The sequence below is a fragment of the Bombina bombina genome, chromosome 6 (genome assembly GCF_027579735.1).
Source record: "Bombina bombina isolate aBomBom1 chromosome 6, aBomBom1.pri, whole genome shotgun sequence".
Classification (NCBI taxonomy): Eukaryota; Metazoa; Chordata; class Amphibia; order Anura; family Bombinatoridae; genus Bombina; species Bombina bombina.
In genome coordinates, this window is record NC_069504.1 from 835847562 (window position 1) to 835871749 (window position 24188).

The following is a 24188-nucleotide window of genomic DNA, read 5'->3' on the forward strand; positions in this document are numbered from 1 at the left end:
CCTGCGAAAGGTCATACCCTTGGACAGGTGTACCTGAGACAACCACCAGAGAAGAGAATCTCTGGTCTCTTGATCCAGATTTAGCAGAGGGGACAAATCTGTGTAATCCCCATTCCACTGACTCAGCATGCATAATTGCAGCGGTCTGAGATGAAGGCGCGCAAATGGCACTATGTCCATTGCCGCTACCATTAAGCCGATTACCTCCATACACTGAGCTACCGAAGGGAGCGGAATGGAGTGAAGAACACGGCAAGCATTTAGAAGTTTTGATAACCTGGACTCCATCAGGTAAATTTTCATTTCTACAGAATCTATAAGAGTCCCTAAGATGGAGACTCTTGTGAGTGGGGATAGAGAACTCTTTTCCTCGTTCACTTTCCATCCTTGCGACCTCAGAAATGCCAGAACTATCTCTGTATGAGACTTGGCAACTTGAAAGCTTGACGCCTGTATCAGGATGTCGTCTAGACACGGAGCCACCGCTATGCCTCGCGGTCTTAGAACCGCCAGAAGTGAGCCCAGAACCTTTGTAAAGATTCTCGGGGCTGTAGCCAACCCGAAGGGAAGAGCTACAAATTGGTAATGCCTGTCTAGAAAGGCAAACCTTAGAAACCGATGATGATCTTTGTGAATCGGTATGTGAAGGTAGGCATCCTTTAAGTCCACTGTGGTCATGTACTGACCTTCTTGGATCATGGGTAGGATGGTCTGAATAGTTTCCATTTTGAAAGATGGAACTCTGAGGAATTTGTTTAAGATCTTTAGATCCAAAATTGGTCTGAAGGTTCCCTCTTTTTTGGGAACCACAAACAGATTTGAATAAAAACCCTGTCCATGTTCCGTCCGCGGAACTGGATGGATCACTCCCATAACTAGGAGGTCTTGCACACAGCATAGGAATGCCTCTTTCTTTATCTGATTTGCAGATAGCCTTGAAAGATGAAATCTCCCTTGTGGAGGGGAAGCTTTGAAGTCCAGAAGATATCCCTGAGATATGATCTCCAACACCCAGGGATCCTGAACATCTCTTGCCCACGCCTGGGCGAAGAGAGAAAGTCTGCCCCCTACTAGATCCGTCGCCGGATAGGGGGCCGTTCCTTCATGCTGTCTTAGAGGCAGCAGCAGGCTTTCTGGCCTGCTTGCCTTTGTTCCAGGACTGGTTAGGTTTCCAGGCCTGCTTAGATTGAGCAAAATTTCCCTCTTGTTTTGAAGCAGAGGAAGTTGATGCTGCACCTGCCTTGAAATTTCTAAAGGCACGAAAATTAGACTGTTTGGCCTTTGCTTTGGCCCTGTCCTGAGGAAGGGTGTGACCCTTACCTCCAGTAATGTCAGCAATAATTTCCTTCAAACCAGGCCCGAATAAGGTCTGCCCCTTGAAAGGAATGTTGAGTAATTTAGACTTCGAAGTCACGTCAGCTGACCAGGATTTAAGCCATAGCGCCCTACGCGCTTGGATGGCGAATCCGGAATTCTTAGCCGTTAGTTTAGTCAAATGAACAATGGCATCAGAAACAAATGAGTTAGCTAGCTTAAGTGTTCTAAGCTTGTCAATAATTTCAGTCAATGGAGCTGTATGGATGGCCTCTTCCAGGGCCTCAAACCAGAATGCCGCCGCGGCCGTGACAGGCGCAATGCATGCAAGGGGCTGTAAAATAAAACCTTGTTGAATAAACATTTTCTTAAGGTAACCCTCCAATTTTTTATCCATTGGATCTGAAAAAGCACAACTGTCCTCAACCGGGATAGTAGTACGCTTTGCTAAAGTAGAAACTGCTCCCTCCACCTTAGGGACCTTCTGCCATAAGTCCCGTGTAGTGGCGTCTATTGGAAACATTTTTCTAAATATAGGAGGTGGGGAAAAAGGCACACCCGGTCTATCCCACTCCTTGCTAATAATTTCTGTAAGCCTTTAAGGTATAGGAAAAACATCAGTACACACCGGTACCGCATAGTATTTATCCAGCCTACAGAATTTCTCTGGTACTGCAACTGTGTTACAGTCATTCAGAGCAGCTAATACCTCCCCAAGCAACACACGGAGGTTCTCAAGCTTAAATTTAAAATTAGAAATCTCTGAATCAGGATTCCCCGAATCAGAGATGTCACCCACAGACTGAAGCTCTCCGTCCTCATGATCTGCATATTGTGACGCAGTATCAGACATGGCCCTTACAGCATCTGCGCGCTCTGTATTTCTCCTAACCCGAGAGCAATCGCGCTTGCCTCTTAATTCAGGCAACCTGGATAATACCTATGACAGGGTATTATTCATGATTGCAGCTGTGTCCTGCAAGGTAATCGCTATGGGCGTCCCTGATGTAATTGGCGCCATATTAGCGTGCATCCCCTGAGCGGGAGGCGAAGGGTCTGACACGTGGGGAGAGTTAGTCGGCATAACTTCCCCCTCGTCAGAATCTTCTGATGATATTTCTTTTATATTTAAAGACTGATCTTTACTGTTTAAGGTGAAATCAATACATTTAGTACACATTCTCCTATGGGGCTCCACCATTGCTTTCAAACATAATGAACAAGTAGTTTCCTCTGTGTCAGACATGTTTAAACAGACTAGCAATGAGACTAGCAAGCTTGGAAAACACTTTAAACAAGTTTACAAGCAATATAAAAAACGTTACTGCACCTTTAAGAAACACAAATTTTGTCAAAATTTGAAATAACAGTGAAAAAAGGCAGTTATACTAATGAAATTTTTACAGTGTATGTAACAAGTTAGCAGAGCATTGCACAGATTTGCAAATGGATGATTAACCCCTTAATACCCAAAAAATAATAAAAGACAAAAACGTTTTTTTTTTGTTTTGTTTTTTTCAAACAGTCACAACTGCCACAGCTCTACTGTGGCTTTTTACCTCCCTCAAAAACGACTTTGAAGCCTTTTGAGCCCTCCAGAGATGTCCTGGATCATGCAGGAAGAAGCTGGATGTCTGTGTCTCTAATTTTTGCTGTGCAAAAAAACGGCAAAATAGGCCCCTCCCACTCATATTACAACAGTGGAAAGCCTAAGGAAACTGTTTCTAGGCCAAATTCAAGCCAGCCATGTGGAGAAAAACTAGGCCCCAATAAGTTTTATCACCAAATACATATAAAAACGATTAAACATGCCAGCAAACGTTTAATATTACATTTTTATAAGAGTATGCATCTCTATTAATAAGCCTGATACCAGTAGCTATCACTGCATTTAAGGCTTTACTTACATTGGTTCGGTATCAGCAGCATTTTCTAGCAAATTACATCCCTAGAAAAATATTAACTGCACATACCTTATTACAGGAAAACCTGCACGCTATTCCCCCTCTGAAGTTACCTCACTCCTCAGAATATGTGAGAACAGCAAAGGATCTTAGTTACTTCTGCTAAGATCATAGAAAACGCAGGCAGATTCTTCTTCTAAATACTGCCTGAGATAAACAGTACACTCCGGCACCATTTAAAAATAACTAACTTTTGATTGAAGAATAAACTAAGTATAAAACACCACACTCCTCTTACGACCTCCATCTTGGTTGAGGCTTGCAAGAGAATGACTGGATATAACAGTTAGGGGAGGAGCTATATAGCAGCTCTGCTGTGGGTGATCCTCTTGCAACTTCCTGTTGGGAAGGAGAATATCCCATAAGTAATGGATGATCCATGGACTGGATACACTTAACAAGAGAAAACTGTTTCTTACCAATATCAGAGGCAAAACTGACTAACATGGGACATCCTGTGCTCCGTCCACTTCCTCCCTACCCAGACTACAATACCCATAAGGCCGGAAGTTGTATCAACTATTCCAGATAAGCTACGGTAATAACGGACTCTGCATACTGCACACAGCTCCTACTGTGATGACATAATCATCTACAGCCACATCTGCCGCTCCGTCCCTGCAGACTGCAACGCCTGTGAAGAAGCATTTAGCAACGTCTTCGGTTCCCTCCTAGAAGACTGCTAATGCTTAGTCACAGGTATTGGTTACATTCCAATAGGAGCAAGTTCAGTCCAAGGAGCGTTCGTTTAGATACTCGCTCAGGGATCAGTATACACACATAGGGATACTGGTGCACAATTCTCTACCCATATTACTATATACCGTAAGTTACCGGTACATTCCTTACCCGGTATTTACTATACTAGGCAATATCAAGCAAATAAAATTAAAAAAAGCCAAAAAATACCGATTATAGGCCGCGCCCCGCATATAGGCCGCACTGCAACTTTAAAGGTAGAAATCAAGGGAAAAAAGTGCGGCCTATATGCGGAACAATACGATAATAGGGTTAAATTGAAATTAGTATCTTACCTCTGCAGTAATCCATTAGAATAAGCACTTCCCAGACATCACCGCCGCTCATCGAGTTAATACTGGAGTCTATATATCCAACAATGTTCTTATGACCAGAGAGATCTCGCTGCAAAGACAAAGAATGAAACATCACATACATGAACAAACAACAAGTGACTTTAAACAGCTCCCATCTTCTAGGACCAAAGTGAATCTCCCGTCAAATAATATATATATAGCCACTAATCGGCAGCAAGCTCCCAGTAGTTCATTGGTGCTCCTGAGCCTACCTAGCTAGGCTTTTCCATAAAGGATACCAAGAGAATGAAGCAAATTAGAGATTAGAAATATATATTAAATATTTAAAGGGATGGTAAAATAATTTTAAATATTTATTGTGTGCGCAGTTTTTTTTTTATTTCTGTCTATTTGCTGATATATTTGATGCATATATAAAAGTGACTTTAATGTCCCTTTAAGGGTACAAGCAGAATTTAAATGGACATGATTGTCAAAAACATAATTTATGCTTACCTGATAAATTTATTTCTCTTGTGATGTATCGAGTCCACGGGTTCATCCTTACTTGTGGGATATTCTCCTCCCCTACAGGAAGTGGCAAAGAGAGCACCCACAGCAGAGCTGCCTATATAGCTCCCCCCTTAGCTCCATCCCCCAGTCATTCGACCGAAGGCTAGGAAGAAAAAGGAGAAACCATAGGGTGCAGTGGTGACTGAAAGTTTTAAAATAAAAATATATATGCCTGTCTTAAAAAACAGGGCGGGCCATGGACTCGATACATCACAAGAGAAATAAATTTATCAGGTAAGCATAAATTATGTTTTCTCTTGTAAGATGTATTGAGTCCACGGGTTCATCCTTACTTGTGGGATACCAATACCAAAGCTTTAGGACACGGATGAAGGGAGGGACAAGACAGGGACCTTAAAAGGAAGGCACCACTGCTTGTAGAACCTTTCTCCCAAAAATAGCCTCCGAAGAAGCAAAAGTATCAAATTTGGAAAATTTGGAAAAAGTATGAAGCGAAGACCAAGTCGCCGCCTTACAAATCTGTTCAACAGAAGCCTCATTTTTAAAAGCCCATGCGGAAGCCACAGCTCTAGTAGAATGAGCAGTAATTCCTTCAGGAGGCTGCTGTCCAGCAGTCTCATAGGCCAAACGGATGATGCTTTTCAGCCAAAAGGAAAGAGAGGTAGCCGTAGCCCTTTGACCTCTCCGTTTATCAGAATAAACAACAAACAAAAAAGATGTTTGACGGAAATCTTTAGTTGCTTGTAAGTAGAACGTTAAAGCACTAACCACATCAAGATTGTGTAACAGACATTCCTTCTTTGATGAAGGATTAGGACACAGAGAAGGAACCACAATCTCTTGATTGATATTCTTATTAGAAACAACCTTAGGAAGAAACCCAGGTTTGGTACGCAAAACCACCTTATCTGCATGGAAAACAAGGTAAGGGGAATCACATTGTAAAGCAGATAGCTCAAAAACTCTTCGAGCCGAAGAGATAGCTACTAAAAACAAAACTTTCCAAGATAGAAGCTTAATATCTATGGAATGCATAGGTTCAAACGGAACCCCTTGAAGAACTTTAAGAACTAAGTTTAGGCTCCATGGCGGAGCAACAGGTTTAAATACAGGCTTGATTCTGACCAAAGCCTGACTAAATGCTTGAACGTCTGGGACATCTGCCAGACGTTTGTGTAGTAGAATAGACAAAGCCGATATTTGTCCTTTTAAGGAAGTAGCAGATAATCCCATCTCCAAACCCTCTTGGAGAAAAGACAATATTCTAGGAATCCTAATCTTACTCCACAAGTAACCTTTGGATTCACACCAATAAAGATATTTGCGCCAAATCTTATGATAGATCTTCCTGGTGACAGACTTTCTAGCCTGAATCAGGGTATCAATGACCGACTCAGAGAAACCACGCTTTGATAGAATCAGGCGTTCAATCTCCAAGCAGTCAGACGCAAAGAAATTAGATTTGGATGCGTGAACGGACCTTGGATTAGAAGGTCTCGCCTCATTTGCGGAGTCCACGGTGGAACCGAGGACATGTCCACTAGGTCTGCATACCAAATCCTGCGTGGCTACGCAGGTGCTATCAGAATTACCGAAGCTCTCTCCTGCTTGATTCTGGCAACCAGACGTGGGAGGAGAGGAAACGGTGGAAATACATAGGCCAGATTGAAGGACCAAGGCACTGCTAAAGCATCTATCAGTACCGCCTTGGGATCCCGGGACCTGGACCTGTAACGAGGAAGTTTGGCATTCTGACGAGATGCCATCAGATCCAATTCTGGTGTGCCCCATAGCTGAATCAGCTGGGCAAATACCTCCGGATGGAGTTCCCACTCCCCCGGATGAAAAGTCTGACAACTTAGAAAATCCCCTCCTAGTTCTCTACCCCTGCGATGTGGATTGCTGAGAGATGGCAAGAGTGATCCTCTGCCCACCGGATTATTTTGGTTACCTCCATCATCGCTAGAGGTGATTGATATAAGCTACAGTCGTGATGTTGTCCGACTGAAACCTGATGAATTTGGCCGCAGCAAGCTGAGGCCACGCCTGAAGAGCATTGAATATCGCTCTCAGTTCTAGAATGTTTATCGGGAGGAGAGCTTCCTCCCGAGACCATAAGCCCTGTGCTTTCAGGGAGTTCCAGACTGCACCCCAGCCTAGCAGGCTGGCATCTGTTGTTACAATGAGCCACTCTGGCCTGCGGAAACACATTCCCTGAGACAGGTGGTCCTGAGACAACCACCAGGGAAGAGAGTCTCTGGTCCCCTGGTCCAGATGCAGTTGAGGAGATAAGTCTGCATAATCCCCATTCCACTGTTTGTTCATGCATAGTTGCAGTGGTAAAGAGTTTTACTTTTCTGACCTCCGTAATAAATATTTTAATTTCTACCAAGTCTATCAGAGTCCCTAGGAAGGAAACTCTTGTAAGAGGGAAGAGAGAACTCTTTTTTATGTTCACCTTCCACCCGTGAGCTCTCAGAAAAGCCAACACGATGTCCGTGTGAGACTTGGCTAGTTGGAAAGTCGACGCCTGAATTAAGATGTCGTCTAGATAAGGCGCCACTGCTATGCCCCGTGGTCGCAGAACCACCAGAAGGGACCCTAGCACTTTTGTGAAAATTCTGAGAGCCGTGGCCAACCCCAAGGGAAGGGCCACAAACTGGTAATGCCTGTTTAGAAAGGCGAATCTGAGAAATTGATGATGATCTCTGTGAATAGGGATGTGTAGATACGCATCTTTTAAGTCCACGGTAGTCATATATTGACCCTCCTGGATCAGAGGTAGAATAGTCCGAATAGTCTCCATCTTGAATGATGGAACCTTGAGGAACTTGTTTAGAATTTTGAGATCCAAGATTGGTCTCAAAGTTCCCTCTTTTCTGGGAACCACTAACAGGTTTGAATAAAACCCTAGCCCCTGGGGGGGCGGAGCTTGGCCGCAGCTAAGATGGCTGCGTAATTCCATAGCTCTGAACAACCAGCTCCATAAGATCGCCTAAATTAGCCCTAACTTCAATGTATAACACCTACTAATAGTAGCCAGAGGATTGCATACATCAGGAGGCAACAAAAAATATAGCACAACGGGATTTGAAAGATTTTAAGGTGCCGCCAGAAACATCAGTCACTTTCTAACGTGTTGCGGTCACAAACCCTCCTGCAAGCGGCTATCCCGTGATCACCACAGGGTTTTACAACAGAGCCAGACCTGTAGGACAGAAAGAAGGTAATCGCTATCAAACACACAGCCAGAGACCTAGTGAGGGTTGCATAAGGCGCCATTAGCACTCGCCAAGCAGGGACACAGCAACAGAGCGCAACCCGGCATTATAGGGAGCCGCCATATTAGGAGCCGGTGACAGCCGCTGCAATTATACACTTCACATTGTACCTAGCAAAGAGATTGCAGCGATACAACCCCCTTCCATTCTGCTTGCCACAGAGACCTACAACATACCCCAAAATAAGAGCCACTGTGAAAAAGCATACCCCGGCATTACAAGGAGCCGCCATATTGTGAACCGACAACAGCCTCTGTGAGTACACGCTGCAATACATAACAAGTAAAGAGCTTGCAGCGCCATAACACTTGGCCCCCACCTGTACTACCCATCACAGAGACCTACCCTTACCGTTTATGCTGGACTCTTGTTAGAAGAGGTTCATATTTGCAGCATTAACAGAAGCCTGCCTTTCTCAGCACATGTGTGACGCGCTCCCTATCGCCTACTCTGTGATACATCAAACAAACGGAGTCCCCTTCTTTTTTCCTTTTTTTTTTTGTGTGTGTACTTAATTACAAGCTGAGTGCCTAACCTTATTGACCCCAGGTAATTCCTACAGTGAACACACTCATAAAAATAAAAAACAACAAAAAAACAAATAAATACAAAACCACTTGTAAATCAGGAAACAGAGAGGGAGAAGGGAATAAGAGAGGGGGGGGGGAAATAAATAATAAAATAAAGCAAAATAAAACAAAAATAAATAAATAAAAGAACATATCAGTGGAACTTGATAAAGCCCAAATAGACTATCATATACCCCTACTAAGCCATCAAGTTTGGCTCTAATCAACAGAGACTATATACCTGACAAGCTAGGGGCTGTTAACCAGCATGAACACGAAACACACTGTAAAGCCCAATAAGGCTTCAAGACCATCAAGTCATAATCACAAGGACAGCTCAGTAGATCAGTTCTTCTCACCCTCGAGTTCAAGGATCTCGGAGAATAGAGAGACCATTAGATCGCTTTCAAAAGCGGCGCCATCACCCCAAAAACAAATGGAAGATTCTGAGGAAAGTACACCGGTGCCAAATGCTATTCTCTCTACACTAGCGTCCAAACAGGACATTGCAGACATAATTCGCTCTTGTATACGCGAGGAAATTGCAGAAATAAAACAAGACTTACACTCTCTAGGCAATAGAGTGGAGGCTATAGAAGAATTTACTGATCATTTACAAGAAGAAGTTAATGCAACCCAAGACACTACAAATCAACATACGGCAATCCTAGCTGACCTCCACGACAAAATCTTAGACCTCGAGAACCGTAGTCGTCGGAAGAACCTTAGAATCCGAGGAGTACCTGAGTCGGTACTACCCAAAGATTTCCCAACTTATCTCCCTGCTCTGTTTGCACATCTCAGGAATACCTCACCTTCTACGGATATCCCTTGGGTCAGAGCCCACAGGGCACTCAGACCGAAACCACCCGATACGACAACCCCTAGGGATATCATTATGAAGTTCAAGGAGTTCAGAGAAAAGGAGGAACTCCTGAATCTTTCTAGGAAAAGCCAACCGGTGAAGTTTAGGGGAGTTGTTCTTCAATTCTACCAAGATCTGTCCCAAAGAACATTGCAACGGAGAAGAGACCTTTCCTGCATAACTACCCTCCTACGTCAAAAGAAGATCCTCTACAGGTGGGGATTCCCTTTTCACCTCTATGTACTGCACGGAAACAGAAAATTGATTTGCAAGTCCCCTGAAGATGTCAAAGAGTTTTGCTTAGCATTAGAAATTGATCCTCCAACGGGACTTCCCGCAGAGGAACCTTTAGAACCTCCAAGGAAGAGATCAGCCAGAGCTGATCCTGGACATTGGCAACGGGTGGCCCCCAAATCAAAGACACGTCCACAAAAGGGATCCAACGGCTCTCCACACCTGAACACAGATTAGAGGGTCTTCCCCTACACTAGACCCCCTTGGAAACTATATCCAGGAGAGGCTGCACTGTTTTCTCCATCAGAAGCGTTCCTGGGTAATGTACTGTTTTTTGAAGTGCACATTCGTGCCCATTTGTACCACAAATACTCTCTGGCTGTAACTGTTCTAAACTTAAGCAGAGATAGAGACAATAATTAACAAAGAACTGTTATTAATGGTTTGATTAGGCGTTATTAAGATTTAATGTTTAATTTCCTGAGAGGGAGCTGGTTACCACCATTCCCTCATGAATATTTACCGTCAAATGTCTTTAATAGAATTAAGATACTTTTTAATAAGCTACAAATTAAGCTGTTTGTTTCAATTTTGTTTTGATGTAATGTTTTTAAAGTTGCGCAGTGGAGATGCAGGTTTAACGACACATCTAGAACTCTATGTATTCGCACAGGCCATAGATAAGTGCAAAGTTTCCAAATCACCAAACATATCTATGAATGAAGCTCCACAGACACATAATGGCTGCAAACAATAAGGTTTTAACTCTGCTTAGCCAGAACGCCAAAGGCCTGAACTCTGCACAGAAGCGTTCATTAGCCATGCGAGACCTCCATAGAAAGGGAGGTGATATCGTCTTCCTACAGGAGACTCATTTTTAAAAAAATAAAGAACCCAGTTATTTTGGAGGATATTACACACAATGCTTTCATAGCTCTTTTGACCACAAACGCAATGGTGTAAGCATCCTTATAAGCAAACATCTATCTTTCACCCTCATACATACACATACAGATGCAGAGGGCAGGTTCCTATGTGTGACTGGCTTACTGTTCGGTTCCCCCGTGACTCTGGTCAGCTTGTACGCCCCTAATACCAGACAGCTCCCCTTTTTTTAAAAATACTTTGCCCAGATCCTAGATCATAGAATAGGGGCACTTTATATAGGAGGCGATCTTAATATTTCCATTCAACCGACTCTAGACACAACAAATCCCAAACCCTCAACACCAAAACATACAATTAAACAACTCTGGAAGTTAATGTATGAGCAGACACTATTTGACATATGGAGATTTAAACACCCCGGGAAGAGAGATTATACTTTCTTTTCAGCCCCACATCGTTCCTATAGCAGAATTGACTACCACCTCACAAACCAAATCGGCCTAACTAATGTTCTGTCGTCCAAACCACTCTGCAGTCATCACTAAGCTTAACTGTCCCTCAGCACCGAAAAGTACCTACCAATGGAAAATAGATGAGACCTTACTAAATTTCCCTGATTTTAAAGCTAAAATAGAAAAGCTACTCCCTGAATACTTCCACTTCAATTCCTTACCCGAAACAGACCCCTTTGTAGTGTGGGAGGCACATAAATGCTACATCAGAGGGGAATTAAAATAAAATATCAGGCACACATTAGGCAAAAAGCTCGGCTACTATACAAAACTTCCTCTGACCTGTTATCTAGGCTCGAATATGAGCACAAGCGAAATCCCACCTCCCTTCAAATCCTAGCAGACCTAGAGAAGGCCAGAAAGGCAGTCCATGACCAACTAATAAAAGAAACAAACACCCTGGCCCTGAAAACCAAGCAAAAATTTTATTTTGAAAACAACCGGGCAGGAAAACTTCTTGCACGCTCCCTTAAACTCAAAAAACTAAAATCCTTTATACATGAAATAAAAAACCCCACTAACCAGAAGGTAAATACCAAGCCTGAAATCCTCTCCCAATTCTGGGAATATTACTCAAAACTTTACGACCTCCCGAAACATGACCCCCCCAGAGGTACGGAGGATACTATTAAAACATATCTGTCAGAAACTCCCCTACCCCAACTCACTTCCTCACAGGCGGAGGAATTGGAGGCCCCCTTTTCGATAATGGAAATCCAAACTGCCCTCAAGCAATTACCCACAGGCAAGAGCCCAGGCCCCGGTGGATTCACTGTCGCTTACTACAAGAAATTTATAACGATTCTGCTACCCCATTTAGGCTCAATTTTCAACACAGCAGGTCAGGAACATCCGTTCCTCTCCTCCATGTTAGAAGCCCACATCACCGTAATCCCCAAACCAGGTAAGCCCCCAGATACCCCCTCTAACTACCGCCCTATATCACTACTAAATGTAGACATTAAGCTCTACGCGAAACTCATAGCCACTAGACTTAATAAATTTCTGCCACAATTAATCCACTTAAACCAAGTTGGCTTCGTTCCCCATAGAGAAGCACGAGACAACACCATCAAGATTCTCAACCTGCTAGAGTATTCCCAAACCCATGACATACCCTCCATCTTCCTGGCCATCGATGCCGAAAAGGCTTTCGACAGGTTGGATTGGCTATTTTTAAAACTTACACTAAAGCGGTTCGGCATAGGAGAGAAGCTAGTAGGGAAAATATTTGCTCTCTATCATACACCGAATGCACGCATCAAACTAAACGATTCCATGTCAGACCCCTTTCCCATATTGAACGTAACGAGGCAGGGCTGCCCACTCTCTCCCTTATTATTTGTTTTAGCTATGGAGGTTCTAGCCTCAAACGTTAGGAACAATGAAAAAATACACGGAATACGAATTGACGATACCCACTATAAGGCAGCGCTCTATGCAGACGATGTCTTATTCTCGTTAACCTCCCCCATACAGTCTCTTTCTGCACTGCTACCAGTTATAGAGATGTATAGTAATTTTTCCAATTTTAAAATAAACATGTCAAAATCAGAGTTTATGGGCATAGGGATCACGGGGCAGATGACTGGTCAGATCACTTCACAATTCCAATTTACATCAAAACCCAATTCCATAAAATATTTAGGAGTTCAGATAACGCCCAATAGGGATTCCCTACATCAGATGAACTACCAGATCCTCTTAGACTCTGTTAGACGAGAACTGCAAACCTGGCGGAGCAAATGCCTCTCCTGGTTGGGCAGGATACAAGCCTTCAAGATGAGCATTTTGCCTCGCTTTCTTTATCTGTTCCAGACCGTCCCGATCCAACCCCCTCCAAAATATATACGTATTGCACAGACACTAGTTAATGATTTTATTTGGGCTCATAAAAACCCCAGAATAGCTAAGTCCACACTTTATAGAAACAGAGATAGGGGAGGCTTGGGAGTACCTAATCTCCTGTTTTATCACCAGGCGGCGCAGCTAACTAGAATAGTTGATTGGTGCAAAAATATTTCTAATAAGGAATGGGTGAAATTAGAGCACGACTTAGTCGGCTCCAAAAGCCTAGGGGCACTCTGCTGGACATATAAACAACATAGAAATATGCCGCCACTTGCCCCTTCCTTAGTGACCACCACACTTCAAACATGGGATCGTCTTACCTACTCCCAGAAGAGTATCTCCACAATCCCCTCGCCATTAACTCCCTTGCTCCATAACAACGATTTCCCCGCACTCAGACACCTTTGGACAGGAGACCTTTATACTATCTCAGCGGGTTTACCCTGCAACCTAGTTACAGAAAGAGGTATCATCCTGCCCAGAGCTTCTCTAATAGATAAAAACATCCATTTTTTCAGCAGGTGGCTGGAATACTTACAGTTATCACATTTCCTCTCTAACCACAGAGATAAATCTAATTTAGTACGAAGCCTAAACCCGTTTGAGTTACTATGCAGATCCACTCAAGTAGTGAAAGGTACACTCTCCGCGATTTACAAAATTTTATTAGCTATACACTCCAAAAACCCCCCATCATATACCAAAACTTGGGAGACAGAGCTGGGCATTGTCATCCCCCCCGAAACCTGGGATACCATCTTCCACCAAATGGGCAAAGCACCCTCCTCTATGAGTATCACTGAGACCAACATGAAATTACTAGGAAGATGGTACTTATACCCCTCTAGGATAGCTAGGATTTACCCTCACGCTGATTCCCTCTGCTGGAGGGACTGTAAACAAACTGGCAACCTATACCATATATGGTGGGACTGCCCCCTACTCCAACCATATTGGCAGGGTGTACATAGGGAGATCCAAAAAGTTCTCTCGCTGGTCATCCCTTTTGACCCCCTGACTATACTATTCAATAAACCGCCCAAAATCAAATGCAAATACAAGGCAGTTTTGTTATACATAATGCTTAGCAGTGCAAAACAACTGGTCCCTAGGTTATGGAAACAACGCAGAGTCCCTTCCAAAACCGAATGGTCACAAAATGTTACGCTCCTCCTTTCCCTCGAGAGATTCCACTACTTAAAAACCAATAGAATGGATTTCTATTGTGCTATGTTATTTTTCTGGGAAACTTACACTCATGCAAGCGATGGGACACCCCCCCAAACTCAAAACCCATAGCTATAAGGGCTCATTACTGAACCCACTCCCCACACAGGAAATTTGGGGAGCTGATGGACCGACGACAAGGCCCCTGACCAGTCGTTTGCAAAATGGTCTGTTATGTAATATCAAGTCATGATACTGAAACATTTTACTATGTTAAAATACGTTAAGTGACGAAAACCTTAGTATTATACGCCCCATAACATGTAGCCAACCGCCCCTTCGGCCAACCGCTACTTTCCATACTAATGAAAACCCACTTAGAAACTATTACCACATGTGCTCACGCTGCGCAACAAAGTTTCAAAGTTTTAAAGTTCGATTGTTTTCAAGTATAATGTAATGTACAGTTTTGTTTTATGTTAACGCAGAAAACTAGAAAAACCTGCAAGCTTTTGTCCCACAGAAGATTCCTATGTTTACAATAGCATGAAAGTAAGAAACTTAAAGCACATGGACATTCACAATTTTGTTGTTATTTAGCTTAATTTCTGATAATCTCTTGACATGTCTTTCACGCTGACACATTGTAACGGCTCATGTAAACAATGTCTTCCTTGTCCTTATTATTGAAAATAAAGCTTGTTTGGAAAAAAAAAAAAAAAAAAAAACCCTAGCCCGTTTCTCTATTGGGACTGGGCGGATCACCCCCATGGTATGTAGGTCTTCTACACAGCGTAAGAACGCCTCTCTCTTTGTCTGGTTTACAGACAATCGAGAAATGTGAAATCTCCCCCTTGGAAGGAAGTCTTTGAATTCCAGAAGATATCCCTGGGACACAATTTCTAAAGCCCAGGGATCATGAACATCTCTCGCCCAAGCCTGAGCGAAGAGAGAGAGTCTGCCCCTACTAGCAGCTGCAGGCATCTTGGCCTGTTTACTCTTGTTCCAAGCCTGGTTAGGTCTCCAGACTCACTTGGATTGAGCAAAATTCCCCTCTTGCTTTGCAGCAGAAGAAGCTGAAGCGGGACCACTCTTAAAGTTCCGAAAGGAACGAAAATTATTCTGTTTGGTCCTCATCTTATTCGATCTATCCTGAGGGAGGGCATGACCTTTCCCTCCAGTGATGTCTGAAATAATCTCTTTCAGTTCAGGCCCGAATAGGGTCTTACCTTTGAAAGGAATGTTCAAAAGTTTAGATTTAGATGACACATCAGCAGACCAGGACTTAAGCTATAACGCCCTACGTGCTAAAATGGCAAAACCTGAATTCTTTGCCGCTAATTTAGCCAGTTGAAATGCGGCATCTGTAATAAAAGAATTAGCCAACTTAAGGGCCTTAATTCTGTCAATAATCTCCTCTAATGGAGTCTCCATTTGAAGAGCCTCCTCTAGAGCCTCAAACCAGAAAGCAGCTGCAGTCGTTACAGGAACAATGCACGCAATAGGTTGGAGAGAAAAACCTTGATGAACAAAGATTTTCTTCAAGAGACCCTCTAATTTTTTATCCATATGATCTTTAAAAGCACAACTGTCTTCGATAGGTATAGTTGAACGCTTAGACAGAGTAGAAATAGCTCCCTCTACCTTAGGAACTGTCTGCCATGAGTCCCTTATGGTGTCAGATAAAGGAAACATTTTCTTAAAAACAGGAGGGGGAGTGAACGGAATACCTCGTCTATCCCACTCCTTAGTAATAATATTCACAATCCTCTTAGGGACTGGAAAAACATCAGTGTAAACAGGAACCTCTAAGTATTTATCCATTTTACACAATTTCTCTGGGACCACTATAGGGTCACAATCATCTAGAGTTGCTCATACCTCCCTAAGCAATAAGCGGAGGTGTTCAAGCTTAAATTTAAAGGCCGTCATATCAGAATCTGTCTGGGGAAGCGTCTTTCCTGAATCAGAAATTTCTCCCTCAGATAACAAATCCCTCACCCCTTCAGAGCATTGTGAGGGCATATCAGATACGGCTACTAAAACATGAGACGGCTCAGCATTTTTCCTTAACCTAGAGCTGTCCCACTTTCTTTGTAAACCAGGCAGATTGGATAAAACCTCTGTGAGGGTTGTATTCATAACTGTGGCCATGTCTTGTAAAGTAAATGAATTAGACGCACTAGAGGTACTTGGCGTCACTTGTACGGGCGTTATTGTTTGTGACACTTGGTGAGAGCTAGATGGCGAACCCTCATTTACTTCTGACTGAGAATCATCTATTGCTCTATTTTTAAGTGCTAATATATGTTCTTTATAATTTATAGACATATCAGTACAATTGGGACACATTCTAAGAGGGGGTTCAACAATGGCTTCCAAACATATTGAACAAGGATTTTCCTTGGTGTCAGACATGTTAAACAGGCTAGTAATGTAACAAGCAAGCTTGGAAAACACTGTAATCAAAGTAAATAACACTTAGAAATAAAACGGTACTGAGCCTTTAAGAGAAAAAAAGCTGCACAAGTTCTACAAAACAGTGTAAAAAAGCAGTAAACTTAACGAAATGTTTACAGTAGTATCTTACAGCCTTAGTAACATTGCACAGCTATGCAAATAAACAATTAACCCCTTAATGGCAAAACCGGATTGAAATAACGTCAAAACCGGTAAAAAAGACTTTCAGCACCTTGACACAGTTCTGCTGTGGCGCCTACCTGCCCTTCAGAACGATTTGTGGGGGAAAAACCTCCTTTACAGGCCTCAAACACAGCAGGAACCACTGGAGAAGCAGTTGGATGTCTCTAAGGAAAAGAAACTGCGCAACTGAGGCGCGAAAATAGGCCCCTCCCACCTCACTCGATGTTTTGAGGCCTATCAAACACCAGAGTGTCTCTTAATTAACCATGTGGGTTAAAAAACCCTAAAACAAGCCACAATGAACCCTTTAGTCCCTTCAAAAAAACGTTATAAATGCATCATTTACTGAACAAACAAAAACGTTTTTTCCTAACAGTGTCACCAGTAACTTATGAGCCCTTTATGCAAGCTGGGATTCCTACTAAGTGTCTGAATACAGCTTACCCTTCCCTCATGGGCATATTGCCAGCCTTTTCTAGAATAAACACAGTCTGTCAAGAAAATATAGACTGAACATACCTCATATGCAGCTTAGCATGCAAACCGTTCCCCCAACTGAAGTTTTCCTGCACTCTTGTGAGAACAGCAGTGTATCTTAGTTACAAAGTGCTAAGATCATAATCCTCCTTGCAGAAATCTTCATTTCTTTTCTGCCAGAGAGTAAATAGTACACACCGGTACCATTTAAAATAACAAACTTTTGCTTGAGAAATAAAAAAACTTAACATTTTTGTCATCACACTCGCTCTGCACTTCCTAGTTTCTTAGAGTAGGCAAAGAGAATGACTAGGGGGGTGGAGTTAAGGGGGGAGCTATATAGGCAGCTCTGCTGTGGGTGCTCTTTGCCACTTCCTGTAGGGGAGGAGAATATCCCACAAGTAAGGATGAACCCGTGGACTCAATACATCTTACAAGAGAAACTAAATGTTCATGATTCAGACAGAGCAAGCAGTTTAAGAGAAATTCCAATTAACTTCTGTTATCAAATTGACTTTCTATTAGTTTATTTTGTTGAAAGCATACTTAGATATGCTTAAGAGCAACAGTGCACTACTGAAACCTGATGACACACATATGCATCTTGTCATTAGCTCACCAGATGTGTACATCTAGCTCCTAGTAGTGTACTGGTGCACTGGAGAAGACTGTATTTCTTTAAACCTTGCAAAAGGGAGTTTAACACAGTTATATGCAAGCAATGCTTGTGCACATTAGCGCACCCCCCACAAACTTTTAAGTCCCTTTAAATTACTAAACTAGGTATCAAAACAATAAAAAAAAAACTGTATTGGCTAACTTGGGCTAAAATATAGCGATTCTACAACACTGGAATGTTTGCAGTCCTTGTGTCCTGCAGCTACACCTCTTTGTTGATCCTGAGCCTACCCAAGTATGCTTTTAAAAAAAGGATACCGAGATAAAGCACATTAGATAATTGAAGTGAATTGTAAAATAGTTTAAAACTGTATGCTCTATCTGAATCGTGAAAGAAAAGAAATAAACCTTTCATTATTCAGGTAGACCACACAATTTTAAACAACTTTACAATTTACTTCCATTATCTAAATGATCACAATATTTTTATATTCACACTTTCTGAGGCACCAGATCCTACTGAGCATGTGCTAGTGGTAACCAGGTGTATGAGTCTGTGATTTTCTGATGGCTGTCACATGATGCAGGAGGAGAAGAAAATGCAACTAACTAAAAAAAAAAAATATGATTTTCATTTCAAACTAAGAGCTTTTTCATTGCCTGCTTATTATACATTTATGGATTATGCAGTCAGTGGTGGTCCTTTAAGCCAGTGTTTTTCAACCAGTGTGTCGTGGCACACTAGTGTGCCGTGAGAGATCCTCAGGTGTGCCGCGGCAGACTGACAACAGTGCGGGGGTGTTTGTGAATGAATGTCATGTATAGTTTGTAGGAGGCATGGCATGACATCATAGTACAGTGTGTATATATATATATATATATATATATATATATCCTGTATTAGGCTACAATGTGTGATTTTGTCAAATTTTGGGATGGTGGTGTGCCACAGGATTTTTTAATGTAAAAAAGTGTGCCACGGCAAAAAAAAGGTTGCAAATCACTGCTTTAAGCCTTCTAACCTTTGTTCCAAGACTGATGTATGAATATAAAATTATAAGGCTGCTAGACAATAATCTCAAGAGGTTTTCAAGGGGTATATTTATATTTGCAAAACCTAAATGTGTCACCAACATAACAGCTTTACAGATATCCCAACCTGCAAAAACTCATTTCAGGGAGGTGGCTTCACACGCTGTGCGTGATATATTGGACACCTTGAAACCCTAAATAAGATAGAGACTTCTCATTAAAGTAGCTTCCCACTAAAGTCACATTTAAAAAAAAAAAAAAAAAAGTAGCTTTATTGCACAATCACATACAACAAACCTATTTTCCAGTGATTGTATTCTAAAATATTTAAGCATTCAACAAGCGTACGAAGTTTAATTACGTACAGTAAATAAGGTAGTATTTGTGTTTTATTTTATTAAAATCCGTGGGGGCTTTTTGGTTACTGATGGATGCTTTGAGGGTTCTATAACGTCCCAGCAACTAAAGGCATTCTTTAAAGAAACACATTGGATCATGGTACTTGGAGTTTCAGGGAGATTGCACTCCATTTGCTGGCATCAGGGAGCCGCTATTACAATCAGGGAGACTCCCTGAACTTCAGGGAGAGTTGGGATGTCTGGCTTTACATACTTTTAAATCATTATTTTTTTATGCAGATTACTTTGCAATGCATCACTAATATATGCTTTAAAAGATTATAATAAAATAATAATAATAATAAATATGTATGTTTGCCTGTGCTCCTGTGCTGAATAATCCAACTGAAATATGATAAGCTTCCCCCTATATATTTATCAGCCATCAAGGACATGACACCATTATTTTATTTTACCTGTTTCACATATTATATATATATATATATATATATATATATATATATATATATATATATATACACACATACACATATATATATACATATATATACATGAAAGCCACATTCTTTTATTTTGTGATTCAGATAACGAATGCAATTTTAAACAACTTTCCAATTTACTTCTATAATCAAATTTGTTTCATTATCTTGGTATCCTTAGTTGAAAAGCATACCTAGGTAGGCTAAGGGGCTTCACATTCATGCCTCGTGTTATTGGCTTACCCACGTGCATTGTGGTTTCTTCAACAAAGGATACCAAGAGAATGAAACAAATTAAATAATTAAAGTAAATTGGAAAGTTGTTTAAAATTATATTATCTATCTGAATCATGAAATACATTTTTTGGGGGTTTCATGTCCCTTTAAATCACTTACCATAATTTGTATCTCTCTCTTGCACACTTGAAGGTCATGCTCGTTATTCACATACATGCGTTTGAGTGCACGGCGCATCCCATTGCTAGTGCGGACCAGAAATACAAGAGCAAAACCACCTATAGAAAACAGAAAAAAACACAAAATTATTACTGTGTTAAATAACAAACTACATTGATTTCTTTGCTGCGTAGTAAGAACAGGACTTAGGTTAGCTGTCAAACAGCATTGCCCCAAGCATAGTACACAGTTTATTTGTCTGATCTATAACATCATACCTTTTTAAGTTCACATGAGAAACGGAGTAATAATAATTTGCACATTTGTTTTCCAAAAATGAGATGTGACGCACAAGTTTTGGCACTAGAAAATGTCATGAAAAGTGCCCTGACCCTGCTCCTTTGAAGAAGAAAGATGTATTGATAACAGCCGTACCTCTCTCCTTCACGCAGTGCACTCTTCTGCACAGCCTTTCATTGTCTATATGTGTTAGACACAGCTAAAAGCCATAATATTGTTTTGGGGAGTTCTAGGCCACTGTTTCTCATTTGCAGTCCTCAAGTAGCTCCAACAGTCCAGGTTTTCATTATAGCTGAACTAGAGCACAGGTGAAATAATCAGATCAGTAACCATGGTAACTAACCTGCTCTCACCCATCAGCTGATTATTTCACCTGTGTTCTAGTTCAGCTATAATGAAAACCTGGCCCGTTGGGGGTACTTGAGGGCCACGATTGAGAAACACTGTTGTAGGCAATCAAAAGAGTAAATCACTACTGACAGTTTCCCTTTGCAATTCAAGGCTAAATCCCCATGCAAAGATACAATACTACTGGATCTGATTTAGTAGCTGCAGAGACCCTTCATTTGTGAACAATCTATAATCCAAAAACACAACCAAACCACTTGTTCCATGTGCCCTTTGTATTGTGATTTGCTGGAGTTGGTGCAGCTGACTTTCCCCATGACTTTAGTGCTTAAGTAACACTTATGGTCGCTTTTGTTTATTTATTTTTTCCTTCTATATAAAAATGGAGTTATACCCTAAGAAACTTGCAACACATTCAAAGGAAAAAAAAAATAGCAGAAAACCTGGCCAGGCTGATAAAAATAGAGAGAAATAAATAAGAATCAGCATGTCCATCAATTCCACACATATTTTCTTCTGAAATGTAATTTTAAAGAGATACTAAACCTACTTTCTAATTTACTCCAATTATCAAATTTTCGTCATTCTCATGGTATCTTTATTTGAAAAGCAGGAATGAAAGCTTAGGTGCCAGCCCATTTTAGGTTCAGAACCTGGGTACTGCTTGCTGATTGGTGGCTATATGTAGCCACCAATCAGCAAGTGCTATCCAGAGTGCTGAGCCAAAAATGGTTAAATTTCCTAAACTTTCATTCCTGCTTTTTCAAATAAAGATACCAAGAGAACAAAAAAATTAATAGGCGTAAATTAGAAAGTTGCTTAAAATTGCATGCTCTATCTGAATCATGAAAAAAAAATGAGTTTAGTGTCCCTTTAATTAAAAGGCACAGTAAAGTCAAAATTAAACTTTCATTATTCAGATAGAGCATGCAATTAAACAACTTTCAATTTACTTTTATTATCTAACCCAGTGTTTTTCAACCAGTGTGCCGTGAGAGATCCTCAGGTGTGCCACGGCAGACTGACAACAGTGTGACATATTTTTGCTTGTTTTTACTCCCAGTGCAGGGGTAGTTTGTAGGAGGCATGGCATAACAGCACAATACATACAGTATGTGTGTGTTTGTGTGTATGTGTATATATATATATGCTGTATTAAGCTACAATGTGTGATTTTTTTAAAATTTTGGGATGGTAGTGTGCCACAGGATTTTTTAATGTAAAAAAGTGTGCCACGGCAAAAAAAAGGTTAAAAATCACTGATCTAACCTATGTTGTTGTCTTGGTTGGAAAGCATACCTAGGTAGGCTGAGGAGCAGCAATGCACTACTGGCAGCTGATTGGTGGCTGTACATATGCCTCTTGTCATTGTCTCACCCAATGTGATCAGCTAGCTCCCAGAAGCAAACCTCTACTCCTTTAAAAAGGGACATGAAACCCAACTTTCATAATTCAGATAGAGAATACAATTTTAAACGGCTTTCGAGTTTACTTCTATTATCTAATTTGCTTTATTCTATTGCTATCTTTTGTTTAAAAGAATATCTAGATAGGCTCAGTAGCTGCTGATTGGTGGCTGCACATAGGTGCCTTGTGTGATTGGCTCACCCATCTGCATTGCTATATCTTCAACAAAGGATATATAAAGAATGAAGCAAATTAGATAATGGAAGTAAATTGGAATGTTGTTTAAAATTATATTCTCTACCTGAATCATGAAAGAAAATCTTTGAGTTTCATGTCCCTTTAACAAAAGACACAGTAAATTGGTAAATTTGTTGTGAAAGTTTAATTAATTTTGGCTTTACTGTTCATTTAATTAAATGTTTAACCCACTTCTCATGCTATTCTTTGTTGAAGAGATACCTAGATAGGTAGCGTGCACATTTCTGGACCACTACATGGTAGGAAAAAAAGAATCAGCATATCCACTAGTGCCCATGTAAATGAATAACATTCTTGTAAAACTGCTGCCATATAGGGCTGCAGATACGTGCACGCTCCTGAGCTTACCTCCCTGGTATTGAACAAAGAATACCAAGAGAAAGAAATTTTGATAATAAATGCAAATTAGAAAGTTGGTTAAATAGGTCATTCTGCATTGCTGGTTCAAAACTGAAACAATATGAGGTGGTTCCTCAAATTCTCCACAATTTACAGAGAATGTCTCAAAACCACTGCACTGATGTATTTTTAATATGAAGTCGATTTCTAGCATGGGCCTCTGTTTTTAGACACTGCGTGCATTGTGGAGTGAGAATGTTTCATTACCACCTGGGGACGGATTCTATTATTAGGCAGACGCAGGAAGTAGTAGGGACACTAGAATTTATAATCACTCCCAGTTATTTTTAAGACACACAATATTGGCAGTGATTGCTGCTGCAGTTAAAGGCACAGCAGACACCTTGCGTAAAATATTTAGTTCTGCATAATGAAACAACTTTGTGCTTATGATTCCGTTAATTATTTTGCCCCCTTTTCATGTCATTTAGCTCTGAAAATTGAGCAATTTTGAATTCCAACACCTTGAAAACGCACCCTGCTGACGTCTCAAGACTAACCCTGCAACATAGCTGTCCCTAATTGGCATTATCAGATAACAACAATAATATAATTTAATTTTTACTAACTTTATGACAGCAGTTAGCCTTGTTGTCTGTGAGCTAAAGCCCAGATTGGCTCCTTCAAATAAGGCAATGCAGTAAAATTATGCTTATTTGTTTGTAAAACATTAAAGGGACATGAAACCCAATTTCTTTCTTTAATGATTTAAATAGAACATACAATTGTAACCAACTTTCCGATTTACTTCTATTATTTAATTTGCTTCCTTCTCTTGTTATCCTTTTGCTCAAAGGTTTATCTAGGAAAGTTCAGGAGCAGCAAAGAACCTAGGTTCTAGCTGATGATTGATGGCTGCATATATATATATATACCGATTGTCATTTGCTTACCCATGTGTTCAGTTAGAAACCAGTAGTGCATTGCTGCTACATCAACAAATGATACCAAGAGAATGAAACACATTTGATAATAGAAGTAAACTGGAAAGTTGTTTAAAATTGTATGTTCTACCTAAATCATGAATGAAAAATGTTGGCTTTCATGTGCCTTTAAGACTTGGCTGATGTTTTATTCTATAGCTGCCCCTTTAATTATGACTATGGTGCAAACCTAGTCTATACATTAGATGGGAAATTGTACACAAGCCATAATGTGATAGCTATACACAAGCAAATAGTGCAGAAATAATAAATAAATAATAAAATGTTCTGTGTGCTTAACCCCTTAAAAGGGGTTAAACAAATAGACCCAGAGCA

General features: G+C 41.0%; 1 protein-coding gene across 7 annotated transcripts in view; it reads right to left on the reverse strand.

The window, feature by feature from the left end:
• AAK1 (AP2 associated kinase 1) overlaps positions 1–24188 on the reverse strand; it is a 305240-nt gene that overhangs the window by 209593 nt on the left and 71459 nt on the right. For all 7 annotated transcript variants that reach the window (XM_053718218.1, XM_053718216.1, XM_053718217.1 and 4 more), the window contains 2 exons: positions 20218–20336; positions 4313–4421 (listed from right to left, as the gene is read on the reverse strand). In XM_053718218.1, coding sequence (XP_053574193.1) covers positions 4313–4421; positions 20218–20336 — 228 coding nt within the window. The remainder of the gene's footprint in view (positions 1–4312; positions 4422–20217; positions 20337–24188) is intronic.